The sequence below is a fragment of the Thamnophis elegans genome, chromosome 13 (assembly GCF_009769535.1).
Source record: "Thamnophis elegans isolate rThaEle1 chromosome 13, rThaEle1.pri, whole genome shotgun sequence".
In the NCBI taxonomy this organism is placed as follows: Eukaryota; Metazoa; Chordata; class Lepidosauria; order Squamata; family Colubridae; genus Thamnophis; species Thamnophis elegans.
The window spans coordinates 8,435,104-8,449,518 of NC_045553.1; the positions used below are offsets into that span (position 1 = coordinate 8,435,104).

Consider the following 14,415-nt stretch of genomic DNA (forward strand, 5'->3'; position numbering starts at 1 on the left):
TTCTTAGTCTTCAATGAAAACTAGACGTTGTTACAAATAAGTAAATATTTGGGGTTTTCCTTCCCAATGAAGCAGATAAAAGTCGGGCTGGATTTTCCCAAGTTCTTTATGAAGTGATATTCACTATGATATTAGTTTAGATGAAGCTAAATTATTCTGCTTTTGGTTGCAAGCTACAGCGCGATGGCTGGATCTTTCAATCTACTTTTAAGGACACCAATTAAAAACAACAAAAACGAGCAGGTAAAACTAGAGAGAACGGTCACCTTATTAAACAGACCATCAACCTGTAAAGAAAATTAAAGAGGGGAGTATTTAAAATCAAAAAAAGGTCACAAAATCCAAGTTTAAGACAAACGCAAAAGGAAAGGTAACATTGGGGGAGAAACAGAAGAACGGAGTTAGGAAAGGAGAAGAAAGAGGGACATGAGCTGTGAGGATTGGCAAACCCTGTCTTTTACTCAATGTTTAATGTCAATTTATAGATATGATGATGATAATAATAATAATAAAAGAAATAATAACAATAATAATTAAAAAAAACAACAATGAAACCCATTGGCATTAGGGCACTTGGTACCATGTCCAAGAATTTTGCAAAACATAAAGAAATTGTAGCTTCCTGCAATAACACCAGTGGAACTGCAAAAAACTGTGCTACTTGGAGCATCTTATATTTTAAGAAGGTACTTGGTTGATACCTAGGACGCTGGCAGCAAACCGTATCAACCATTAGCACTAGTCACTGGTATTTGTGATGCAATTTTGAATGTTCAGTTGGCTGAGTTTCATGTTTAATGAATAAAGTACATTATAATAATAATAAATTTTAAGAAGATACTTGGTTGATACCTAGGATACTGGCAGCAAACCGTATCAACCATTAGCATCAGTCACTGATATTTGTGATGCATTTTTGAATGTTCAGTTGGCTGAGTTTCATGTTTAATGAATAAAATAAATCATCATCATCATCATCACCATCATCATCATCATCCTAGGACACTGGCAGAACCTGTATCAACTATTAGCACCAGTCAATGATATTTGTGACACATCTTTAAATGTTCACTTGACTTAGTTTCATGTTTAATGAATAAAAGAAATAATAATCGTATATTTTAAGAAAGTACTTGGTTGATACCTAGGACGCTGGCAGCAAACCATATCAACCATTAGCACCAGTCAATGGTATTTGTAATGCATTTTTGAATGTTCAGTTGGCTGAGTTTCATGTTTAATGAATAAAGTAAATAATATCAACAATAAAAACAATAAAAACAACAACAACAATAATAATAATCATCCTAGGACGCTGGCAGCAACCCGTATCAATCACTAGCACTAGCCAATGGTATTTATGATGCATTTTTAAATGTTCAGTTGGCTGAGTTAATGAATAAAGTATATAATAATAATACCCTGTTTCTCCAAAAATAAGACCCCACCGGAAAATAAACCCTAGCATGATTTTTCAGGATGTTCACAATATAAGCCCTCTCCCAAAAGAAGCCCCAGTTAAGATCATCAGACAGAGGGGCGCAATTAGTACTGTAGTTTCCCCAAAATAAGACCTAACCAGAAACTAAGACCAAATGCATCTTTTGGAGCAAGAAAAATAATATAAGACCAGGAGCCGAGGTGGCGCAGTGGTTAAATGCAGCACTCCAGGCTACTTCAGCTGACTGCAGTTCTGCAGTTCGGCTGTTCAAATCTCACCGGCTCAAGGTTGACTCAGCCTTCCATCCTTCCGAGGTGGGTAAAATGAGGACCCGGATTGTTGTTGGGGGCAATATGCTGACTCTGTAAACCGCTTAGAGAGGGCTGAAAGCCCTATGAAGCGGTATATAAGTCTAACTGCTATTGCTATTGCTATTGTCTTATTTTCGGAGAAACGCAGTAATGATAATTAGCTGATTTATCTTTGTGGACAGTGTATTAAATGTCTTTGTGCTTTGGAGACTGAAAAGGCTTCAGCTGCACTAACAAATCTGAAAATTAGAACAACAGAGTAATCAAGACAGAGCTGAAACTAGGAACAACGAGTTTGCTATGATGGTGCAACAGCCTTGGAATAATGTTACTGATGAAAACACTGCATTTTTTTTAGATGCAACGTTATTATTACATGCAGTCCTTGACTTACAACTGTTTTGTTTAGTGACCGTCTGAAGTTACAACTGCACTGGAACAAAAAAAGGGGATGGGACATAGGACCATTTTTCAAACTCTCCACGGTTGAAAGGTCACATGAACAAAATTCTGGTCGCTTGGGCAACTGTTTCATATTTATGACGGTCGCAGTGTCCCGGGGTCAGGTGATTAAGGCTTAAGTGTGACCAACTTAATGACTGCCGTGATTCACTTAATAGCGGTGGAATATAGTAAAAACAGAGCCAAGCTCTCGTCAGTGTTTCATACATCATCCAGAATGAAATCAGAGTCCAGGACAGAGGTTTCCAAGGTGTGCCAACATGTCTCTCTTAATAAATTGGAAGTTTGAGGAAAACTCTGCCTTGGACTCTGATTTAACGGGGTGCTGGCGAGCTCTCTTAACAACTGCCTCGCTTGGCAAACAGAAATTTGGGGCTCTATCGTAGTCGTAAGCTGAGGGCTACTTGTATTTCCAGGCCATGGTGCTTCTCAATTTTTTTTTTTTAAAAAAAAAAACCAGCTCCAGGCAACTAACGCAGGTCCCACTCGCTGCTGAAATCGTGTCTGCCAGGCTGAGATCAAGGTTTAATTACAGGCATTAAGCAATCCACCTCTCCAAAGAGTGATCAGCAATCAACAGCTTTAATTAAGCGAATGAGGCAATGGTGCTGGTGGCCCCGTGGCACTCAAGAAGTCTTAAGTCATCCAGCAAGTTTTTGACAAGTCTCAGTTTTTCTCTCTCTCTCTCTTTCATTCTCTTTCTCTCTTCCACCCTCTCTCCCTCTTTCATTCTCTCTCTTCCTCCCCCCTCTCTCCCTCTTTCATTCTCTCTCTTCCTCCCTCTCTCTCTCTCCCTTTCATTCTCTCTTCCTCCCCCCCTCTCTCTCCCTTTCATTATCTCTTCCTCCCTCTCTCCCTCTTTCATTTTCTCTCTTCCTCCCACTCTCTTTCATTCTTTCTCTCTCCTTTCCTCTCTCTCTCCCCCTTTCATTCTTTCTCTCTTCCTCCCTCTCCCTATCAATCTATCTCTATATCTCTATCTAGCTATATCTACCCTGTTTTTCCCAAAAATAAGACCTACCTGGATAATAAACCCAATTAGACTTTTGACCGCATGCGCTAAAATGATATTTCCCCCCCAAAAAATAAGCCCTCCCCAAAATATTGCAACACAGTAGCAGCCATGAGGTGACCACACAGGCGCCTCCTGCACCTCAAAAACAATAAGAACTCCCTGAAAATAAGGCCAAGTATTTATTTTGGGGGTCAAATTTTGGGGAAACATTCTATCTATCTATCTCTATCTATCTATCTATCTATCTATCTATCTATCTATCTATCTATCTATCTATCATCTATCTATCTATCTATCTATCTATCTATCTATCTATCTCTTTATAGATTTATGTCTGTCTGTCTATATTTATATCTAAGTATCTATGTACCTATCTTTATGTCTCTCTCTCTCTATGTCTGTCTATTTTTGGGGAAGCCTTTCCTTTGGATTGGGGCAAGACCCTTCCTTGCAGAGAAAGCTGTACTTACTTTGGTAAGGTACTCCCTCATCACCTGAATGAAGTAAGGCATCGCAAAGTCCATAATGTTGTGTCGCCATGCCAACTCCAGGACCACATCTGGATGCAGCAAGTCGTAACACGTGAAGAGAGAGGCTGCAAAGCACTCTTTCTTGTCTTCCTCCAGGAACCACTGAAGGAGCTTCTCAGCCAGTTCGGGGTCTTTGGACTCGGCTGCATATTGCATGGCATCCTAATGAAAACCAACGTGGCACTTAAAATAGCTCTTCGTTATTTTTACTGCAAAAACCTCCGTCCTTCGTCAATATGAGTATATACCTAATTTTGTCTTTATTTATTTATTTATTTATTTATTTATTTATTTACTTACTTATTTTTGTCATGTTTAGGTAGTGTAACATTGGAGGTGGTAACCCCTTTAAGAGCTGTATGCAATGAAATTTCATTTTTAACGTATGCCAGTTAGTATACATTCAGTGACAATAAAGGTATTCTATTCTATTTCATTCCATTCCATTCTGTTCTGTTGAGCTTGTTAAGTGACCGTTCAAAGTTACCTCAATAAAAGGTACTCCTTATGACCCGGAATCAAAACCCCAGAACCACACCCTCCCACGCCCATTTTGCAAAAGATACTAACTGTTCTGACCCAGGCTTTCTGAGGGCATGAAGCAAACTCCTTGTCCCCACAAAAACCCCTTTGATTAATTTGACTGTGAATTCTGCTCATTCACATCCAGCAAAGTCTTTCGAGGGAGGATTTACGGTCCCAGACATTATCTGGCTTGGAGAGCTGCCAGGCTGATATCTGCAAAACTTGGCAAGGAGTTTCCAAACCAATGAAGCAAACTAATGGTCTCCTGCAAACTCCACTCCCCTTTTATTTCCTATGGGTGGGGCCATTCATTGTCCGCCTGTGGCCTTACTCCCAAGTTGACCCCTGTTCTTTAGCTCTTCCCTTCATCTGGCAACTCTGTGCATGCACACACTGAGAACAGGCTCCAGCTGTTCTTCTGCCCCACTGATGTCTGACTCTGAAGGCAGCTGATAACTGGCATACAGCCCTGGCCCCCTCTCTGTCTCCGACACAGAGCCCTCATCAGAGCCTTCCCCAGACTCCAGGACTGGCCCAGGTTCCTCCCCAACCCTCCTCACTGTCCGGATCTGCTGCCAGCTCTGCTAGCGGGCTACAAGAGGAAGCTGTAATTCGGAACATCAAGAACTGACCTTATAAAGCCGATCTTTCTTGCAAAGTTCCACACTCTGCTTCCACCGGTTGTTGCCTTTGTACAAATAAGCGGCGATGCGCCGGAACTCAATTAGTTTGTGCTTTTCAAGACGCTGAGCCAAGGTGATGTTATCGAAGTTATCGTAGGCATCGATAGACGCTCGCAGGCCCTGTTAGGAGACAGAAAAGGTCCAGGCAGGAGTTAGGGGCTTTGCTGAAAAGAACCAGAGGTCCTGTGGGTTTTTTTTTTATAATTATTATTAAATCTGCATGCCACCTGATTCCCAATAACTCTGGGTGGCCCCGCCAAGTAAAAACATTTGCAGGAAGTCCTCGACTTGACAACAGTTTGTTTAGTGACTGTTCCAAGCTACAACGGCACGAAAAAAATGACTTAGGACCGTTTTTCACAGTGAAAACCATTGTGGCATCCCTGCAGTCACATGATCAAAATTCAGATGCTTGATAACTGACTCATATAGGCTGACTCTGTAAACCACTTAGAGAGGGCTGGAAAGCACTGTGAAGTGATATATAAGTCTAAGTGCTATTGCCCTTCCTTCCTTCCTTCCTTCCTTCCTTCCTTCCCTCCCTCCCTCCTTCCTTCCCTCTCTCCCTCTGTTAGAATACAGCATTGCAGGCTAGCTCACTGCCAGGAGTTCAATCCTGACCGGCTCAAGGTTGACTCAGCCTTCCATCCTTCCGAGGTGGGTAAAATGAGGACCCAGATTGTTGGGGGCAAAAGGCTGACTCTGTAAACTGCTTAGAGAGGGCTGGAAAGCACTGTGAAGTGATATATAAGTCTAAGTGCTATTGCCCTTCCTTCCTTCCTTCCTTCCTTCCCTCCCTCCTTCCTTCCCTCTCTCCCTCTATTAGAATACAGCATTGCAGGCTAGCTCACTGCCAGGAGTTCAATCCTGACCGGCTCAAGGTTGACTCAGCCTTCCATCCTTCCGAGGTGGGTAAATGAGGACCCAGATTGTTGGGGGCAAGAGGCTGACTCTGTAAACTGCTTAGAGAGGGCTGGAAAGCACTGTGAAGTGATATATAAGTCTAAGTGCTATTGCCCTTCCTTCCTTCCTTCCTTCCTTCCCCTCCCTCCTTCCTTCCCTCTCTCCCTCTGTTAGAATACAGCATTGCAAGCTAGCTCACTGCCAGGAGTTCAATCCTGACCGGCTCAAGAAATTCGAAACTTATTTGCACAACATCTAAAGTTTTCCACACCTATAAGAAGCTGGGATCCAAGACTAGTCCAAGGCTGATTGGTAAATGATACATAAGGGGGAAAAACAAAATTTCTCCCCCCTTCTTCTTCTTAGGACAAAGGGACAAAAAGAGCACTACAATTGTTATGACCCCTGATGTGATTGTTACATTCATTATCTTGCTGAATTAATTAGGAGCCACAGTGGCGCCAGTGGTTAAAGTACAGTACTGCAGGCTACTTCTGCTGACTGCTGGCTGCCTGCAATTTGGCAGTGCGAATGTCACCAGGCTCAAGGTTGACTCAGCCTTCCATCCTTCCGAGGTGGGTAAAATGAGGACCCAGATTGTTGGGGGCAAGAGGCTGACTCTATAGACTGCTTAGAGAAGGCTGGGAAGCATCGTGAAGTGGTAATGTTATCTCATGCAAAAGGAACTATGAATTCTGCAAATGGTTATTCCAACAGTTTTAGATGACTCCTGTTGATTAAGGGAATCTTGAGACATCTATGGGGTCCACCCACAAGAACAGAGGAGCTATTTCTTATACTAAACCAGTGGTTCTAAACCTGTGGGTCAGGAGCCCTTTCAGGGGTCGAACGACCCTTTCGCAGGGGTCGCCTAAGACCATCGGAAAACATATATTTTTGAAAAAATACAGAAAACATAAAAATAATTTTACGGTTGGGGGTCACCACAACATGAGGAACTGTATTAAAGGGTCGCAGCGTTAGGAAGATTGAGACCCACTGTACTGCAGAGAGCCGAGGTGGCGCAGTGGTTAGAGTGCTGTACTGCAGCCACTTCAGCTGACTGTTATCTGCAGTTCGGCGGTTCAAATCTCACCGGCTCAGGGTTGACTCAGCATTTCATCCTTCCGAGGTGGGTGAAATGAGGACCTAGACTGTGGGGGCGATACGCTGACTCTGTAAACCGCTTAGAGAGGGTTGAAAGCCCTATGAAGCGGTATATAAGTCAAACTGCTATTGCTATTGCTACTAAACCATCACATATGCCGCAGCAAGCTGCGAATCGGGGGGTCGGTTGAGATCCATGCTGTATCTGCAACCGTCGTTAAGTGTGCAAGGTACCCTTCCAAAACTCACTTGGTAATCTTCCTCCTTCGTCAGAAGGTTGTTCAGTGCCTCGTTGACGCCTTTGTTGTTGTGATTCTGGACCGAGCGCAAATAAGGTTTCACGAGAGGTAGCTGGTTAACCTATGGAAGCAAAGCAAACGTTTTAAGGCCAAAGGAAAAAAAAAAAAAAAGACGATGAACGTTTTGTTTATTTATAAAACTCATAAAAGCTGCCTCCTCGCTTCCGGAGACTCTATGCGGCTTACAGAAAATGAAAACATAATAATGTGCAATAACAACATATTACTGCAACAGCAAGAACGGTCTTTGTCCAAAACTGGAAAAACAGAGAAATTCCACAAGAAGAGGAAGTGATTAGGAAAATTCTGATTTGTGCTGCAATGGATAAATTGATGTGGGAATTGAAGAACGAAGACGAATCAATACAATACAATAGCAGAGTTGGAAGGGACCTTGGAGGTCTTCTAGTCCAACCCCCTGCCTAAGCAGGAAACCCTATACCGTTTCAGACAAATGGCTATCCAACATCTTCTTAAAGACTTTTTCTCTCTGTTTCTCTCCTCCTCTCTCTCTGTCTATCTCTTTTTCTCTGTCTGTCTGTCTGTCTGTCTGTCTCTGTGTGTATCAAAAGAGACTGTATGAATGTATTGGTTTCAATGTTTACTTTGAAGACTTTGAAGGGCCAAATTGTGGGTGAAATTATCCTGATCTACATAAATCTCCAGATGGAGGAAAGATATGGTCAGCTAGTGCAGAATGAGAGAGTTGGAAGGGATCTTGGAGGTCATCTAGTCTAATCTCCTGCCTAGGCAGGAAACCCTACACCATTTCAGACAAATGGCTATCCAACATCTTCTTAAAGACTTCCAGTGTTGGGACATTCACAACTTCTGGAGGCAACTTCTGTTCCACTGATTCATTGTTCTAACTGTCAGGAAATTAGAATCAGAATATTATAAGATCTGGGATAAATTTTATCAATGGTTGGAACAAAAAGGGAGAGACCCAATATAAGAAATGACTAGGTTTATAGAACGGAGATTAGAATTACGTATGAAAAATGTATAAGACAAGAACAAAGGAACAAGGATGGAAGTATGGTATTTTTTATATTTGTAATACTGAATAGACCAATTGTAAATAAGCATGGTGGTTATGATATTTAACTTTATATTTTAGCACGTATGGCAAAGACATTGCCAGGACGGTTACGCCGTGTCCGATGTTTTAATGGGTGTCTAATAAAAAACTTAAACAAGAAAAAAAAAACATGATGGAGAAGGAATAAAAATAAAGAATAAATATAAAATTTGTCTTCCACGAAACCAGTCCCTGGTGCCAAAGTGCCTTAAGAGCATTCCACCTGAATGGAGTGATTGGAGAATTCTTTCCCAGAAGTGGGTCTTTTTCAGTCACCTTGGCGAAGAAGCTGACCGTCCTGGTGTGATCCAGCCGTGGAGATAATACGAGGAGGAGGTCGTTGATCAGCAGCGGCTTGTAATCCAAATAAAATTGAAGGGCTCTATAATACAACTCCACATTGGCAACCTGGAGGGTGAAGAATGAGTGGAGAAAACAGGGACATACATTGAACAACCCAATATTGAAGAATCCATTTCCAAGACTCAACCACATTGAGTGTTGTGGTTCTTTCCGGCCTGGAGAGCAGCTCTTCCACAAACCTGAAGATACTCCAGTCCAAACGCTGTAAGCAGAATGATTGCAATCAATCACTCCAGCGGAATAAGATAATGAGTCCCAGAATAATTTCAGCAAGGCAAGATAAACACACAGGACAGCGGGAATTCAAACAGTCGGGAGAAATGCAAGGCACAACTCTAGATGATTTCAGCATTTGTTCCCGACAAATGCCCCTCCCAACTGCCTCTCCTTTAAACTCCATCCCCAGGTGTGCCTTGTGAAGGGAATCGGGGCCCTTTCCTTCTTCGTAACCCACACAACCCACGTTGCTCTCTTCTGCGTACTTCCCGGCGCGCCCTAGGATGAGGAGGGGTGGTGGTGGTGGGCCTTGGGTCTTCCTCTGAACCCCCTCTCCCTTGTTCTACCTCTCCCCTGCTCTGCCCAGCCTGTCTTTGCCCTTCCCCAGATTCCTCCACAGCCAATGAAGCTACTCTCCCGCTCTCTGTCAGCTGTTCTTCTTTCATCTCAGAGTCACGCAAGTAAAGATTGTTATTACTACTATTATTATGCATATGTAAAATGACCCAGATAATACACTGTTTACTAAATACTTAGACCTGTAAAAGAAAAATGTATAAAAAATTTTTTTTTTAAAAAGGAATGTCCTTGTGTCAATCTTGAAGGCCCTCCCTAGCAACTTCAACTGGTCCAGGGAGCAAGTCAAGCTACAGTGCACATCAGTGTTGTGGCCCAATACGTGCCGTTGGAGCTGCCACCAGATTCCGACAGCGAGGGGCCCTATGAGTCGGCTCTGGAGGATGTGGAGGACCCTGGACAGGGTTCCGACTCTGAGCAGGGCGCAGAAAGGCTGATTGGCCACCAGGAGGCACCTGAGCCTTGGACCAGTGGGGAGGAGACAAGGGAGAGTGAGCCGGAGGCCAGTAGTGAGTTGTTCCTGAATGCACGCCATCGAAGAGCTAATAGGCGTCAGGAACAATTACGCAATTACAGGAGGTGATTGTACTCAGCTGATGGTCATTAGGCTCCTCTCCAGACTATAAAAAGCTACTTGTGCACACCGCCCTCTTTGCAGAGGTCAACGCAGGAACTGAATGTCGGAGGACATTACTGGGAGCTTGGCAGGCTGGATTGCTGCCAAGGTCCTTATCTGTTTGTTATGCTTGGCTTTCAGCCACCAAGGTTTTGGTGTCTTGCTATTAAAGTACATTCCAGTTAAGCTTGTCTCGGCATTCATTACTGGACGGAGGAGGGGGTCAGAACACATCACCATGGTTGGCCGCTCACCTTTGCAATGATGTCCTTGAACTGTACTTCCTTCCAAGCATCCGTGGGATGGTTCATCATGGTCATGATTGCGTTGTCATATTCTTCGTATTTATCGTAGAGGAAGACAAGCTCTCCCCAGAGGTGGGCATGTTCTGCTGCTCGAAGGACCTTGAAAAAAAAAAATGAAGTCAGAAAGAGTGAAAAGGAAGACCCCCCCAAGGCACAGTATGGACCCCAGGAAGTTACTGGTATGCAAACTACTGTATTTTTTCGGAGTATAAGCCACACTTTTTTCCTTCCTAAGAGGCTGAAAATATTTATTAAGCACTAAGAAATATAATTAATAAAAAAAAATTGGAAAAAAAATTGGAAAGGAGTCCCTGCGTATTTTACTTGTTTCCGACTCTAAGGGGTGATGGACATTTCTCTTTCAAGACCGTTGACCCTGCGCTGTCCAAAGACATTTCCGTGGTCATCTTGCCAGCATGACATCACGGAGCGGTGTTACCTTCCTGTTGTGGCCCAGCAGGAGCCGTTGGAGCTGCCACCAGACTCCGACAGCGAGTGACCCTATGAGTCGGCTCTGGAGGAGGTGGAGGACCCTGGACAGGGTGCCGACTCCGAGCAGGGCGCAGAGAGGCTGGTTGGCCACCAGGAGGCACCTGAGCCTTGGACCAGTGGGGAGGAGACAAGGGAGTGTGATCCCGATGTCATGATTTGGAGCAGTGGGGAGGAGCCAAGGGAGTTGCTCCTGGATGCCCGGCACCAAAGAGCTAATAGGCGTAAGGAGCAGTTACGCAGTTACAGGAGATAATTGCACTCAGCTGGTGGTAATTAGGCTCCTCTCAAGACTATAAAAGGAATGAGTGTGCATTCGCCCTTTTCAGGAGTCAACGTATTCAATTAAAGTTGGAGAACTCTCATGGCTAGCTTGGCAGGCTGGACTGCTGCCAAGGTTAGTCTGTGCTGAATTGCTGTCAAGGCCTGGACTGTGCTGGAGTGCTGCCAAGGCCCTGTCTGTGTGTTAATAAATCCTTGAAGTATCTCTGTATCGGCGTGCTTTGGTGTAGGACGAGGGGGGTCAGAACACCTTCCCACCGAAGTGGTACCTATTGATCTACTTGCATTTTCATGCTTTCAAACTGCTAGGTTGCCAGGAACCATGAGGCCAGGATGGCAGTTTTAAACATTTAGTCGAAGAAGCTGGCTGGAAAAAAACAGAACAATATCAATAATTGCTTGACTTCGGGAACTTCAAATACCTTTGGGATGTTGACTCTGGACCAGAACAGTTCCAGATGTTCTCTCATCTTCTGGGGTTTATATTTGGAATATAAAATAGCAAGCTCGGTAAACATTCCCATGTGGGCCCGTTCCAGACCGAGAGCGGCTTCCAAGAGACCAATCAGCTCCTCAAAATATCCGCGGCCCTGTGAGTCAAGAACACAACAGGTTTAAGCAGCTTGGATGGATGACATTAGCAAATGAACAAGAAGAGAAGATAATCCACTGAACGTCCATTCCGGCATATGAATGCATAAGAAACCGGACCATTCGAACATCCAGTCATCCAGAGAACCAATCAGCTGCTTAGAATTTAACAACTTCAAACGAACAACCAATCACATGACCAACTGGACCACCCAAGACATATAGAAGCTAAAGAGGAACAGGACAAGGAAGTCCTACGGATGACGTTATCTAATCTGGTCACGAAACGTCCAGGAACTAAATTCAAACAAGCACAGAGAGCAAGACCACTGGCAAAATCTAACACCCGAGTATTCCCTGTTATTAAAATCCCCTGAACTACCTGTGTTCCCACAACCTAGGAAGGAAACATCTTAAGAAAGGGGCAACTCTGCTCACAGAGGAGAAATCCAAATGTTTTTTTATTTAAATGTTATTCGTCGAACAATAATTACAAATTCGAACAAGCAACGTTAAGAAAATTAACATGTGAGAGGGATGGTAGACATGTTACACCCGCACATCCTTAGGGACCTCTTAAATATAGTGTGAGGTTCGCAGAAGTTAACAGAATAAAAAAGGTGAAAATTAATGGCTGAGACAATGGAATCAGGTAAGATATTTCCAAACTCTTGAGAAAAATTGAATTTTTTACAGTTGAGTTTAGAACAGTTTACTTTAAGCTTAAAGCAATAGCACTTAGATTTATAATACCACTTTACACTGCTTCACAGTCCTCTCTAAGCGGTTTACAGAGTTACAGCCTCTTGCCCCCAACAATCTGGGTCCTCATTTTACCCACCTCGGAAGGAGGGAAGGCTGAGTCAACCTTGAAGTGGTGAGATTTGAAGGGCCAGATTGCAGGCAGCCAGCAGTCAGCAGAATTAGCCTGCAGAAGTGCACTCTAACCACTGCGCCACCAACTGCTTGAAGCAGTGGTTTGCACGCGTTCCAATTAAAGCTAATCGTATTTGGACAGAACTAACAATGAGCAACAGGGACTTATTCATCAGGGAGATTAAAAACGGAATACGGCATGCCAAATTTCATTCTAAAATGCAAATTAAAAATTCAGCTAAATGTATATGTCTTCCTGGTCCTCTGCTGGGATTATTTTAATGCTATTGTCGAAAGCGAAGCTGGTTTGCGGCTCATTTGAATCACAAATACGACAGCTGTTGTTTTAACTTTAGCAGTTCAGTGGGAGGAAGCGCAACCGAAGTATCTTTAATAACTTTTACGCCATTGTCAAAGGAATCCCACCTGGTAGTAGCTTATCAGTTCTTCCAGTTCATCCGCGTGAATGACGATGTGCAAGCCGCATATCTGCGCAAGGCGGAACTCCTTTCCATTCACGCAGGCAAAACACACCTGCAAACAAAGAGACAAAAAGTGAACAATCAAACCCAGTGATTCAGTTACTACAGTCTGTCGCACAGTTAGCCAGATGTTCAGACTGGATTTGGCATTTTTGTCCACCTACCAAGCCTGTTGTGGTCCAGCAGGAGCTGTTGGAGCTGCCGACAGACTCCGATAGCGAGGGACCCTATGAGTCGGCTCTGGAAGATGTGGAGGACCCTGGGCAGGGTTCAGACTCCGAGCAGGGACCAGAGAGGCTGGTTGGCCACTAGGAGGTGCCTGAGGCATGAAGCAGCGGTGAAAGTCAAAGGGAGTTTGTCCCTGATGTCAGGCACTGGAGCAGTGGGGAGGAGCAAAGGGAGTTGGTCCCTGACACCAGGCAGAAAAGGGCAGAGAAGCGAAGGCAGCAATTACTGAGTCAGACTCATAGGAGATAGTCAGGCCCAGGTGGTTGTGATTTGGCTCCTCCCAAGAGAGTATATAAGAAGAGACTTTGGGAGGAGACCTTTTGCAGGACACAACTGTTATACTAGGCTGGAGAAGCTCTTGTGTGTATTTCTTATCTGTGGGAGTCTGGATTGCTGCCAATGTCTTGTCTGTGAGTAATTACTATGAATAAAGCAGGGCTAACAGTAAGCTTGTGTCGGCGTGACTCACCGGTCAGAGGGGGGGTCAGAACACGAGCCCTTCCCATGGGCCTGGGATAGGCAGAGGTGGCTATGTGATGGTGTTAAGTTGTATTGTCGCAAAGTGAAATTGACCAATGGCGATTTTGTCAATGCCAATAGTGTACAAGTGATGCTCCACATGTTTTGCGATCGCACTCCAGGCATCTACCACTATTGGTAGTGAGATATATTTGAATATCAGTAGCTCGGGTTGGTTAGTTAGGCTGTTGAGTTTGAGCTCCGAGCTTGGCAATTTGGTTGCAAACGTTTCGTCACCGTTCATGAAGACATCGTCAGCTTGCTTTGAGTTGTGCTCATCTGCCAGTGCACTGGCCTTTAAGTACCTTTGTGTGACACTAATTGGTGTTGGTGTTGTTTGTTCAGACCAACGCTAATTTGCATCTCACGAAGACACTTAAAGGCCCGTATTCTGACAGACGAGCACAACTCATAGAACTGATGAGGTCTCCTCAAACATTGATGAAACGTTTGCAACCAAATTGCCAAGCCCAGAGCTCAAACCAACAGCCTTAACTATTGGTATTATCTTTGCATTGGTGTTATTATAGAATTATTATAAGTTCCCCTAAATCACAAAACTGCATCTCAACTGACTTTGGCCGTTGTTAACCCTAAAGTTGGCCAAACTGTGGCCATTTTTTTTGTTAAGTTTTCTCTAGGGAGGTTTCTCTTCTCAATGCTTCGGGCTACACAGCCTGGAGCAAAGGGATATGGGAGAGGATGTAGAGATAGCTGGGGTGTTATAGCCTAAA

At 43.8% G+C, this 14,415-nt stretch overlaps 1 protein-coding gene across 2 annotated transcripts in view; it reads right to left on the bottom strand.

Moving 5' to 3' along the window:
- Positions 1-14,415, bottom strand: part of CLTCL1 (clathrin heavy chain like 1) — a 68,285-nt gene that overhangs the window by 8,774 nt on the left and 45,096 nt on the right. For both annotated transcript variants that reach the window (XM_032229347.1, XM_032229348.1), the window contains exons 24-30: positions 12,879-12,986; positions 11,408-11,575; positions 10,164-10,313; positions 8,634-8,765; positions 7,227-7,337; positions 4,917-5,087; positions 3,700-3,921 (exon numbers count right to left, since the gene is read on the bottom strand). In XM_032229347.1, coding sequence (XP_032085238.1) covers positions 3,700-3,921; positions 4,917-5,087; positions 7,227-7,337; positions 8,634-8,765; positions 10,164-10,313; positions 11,408-11,575; positions 12,879-12,986 — 1,062 coding nt within the window. The remainder of the gene's footprint in view (positions 1-3,699; positions 3,922-4,916; positions 5,088-7,226; positions 7,338-8,633; positions 8,766-10,163; positions 10,314-11,407; positions 11,576-12,878; positions 12,987-14,415) is intronic.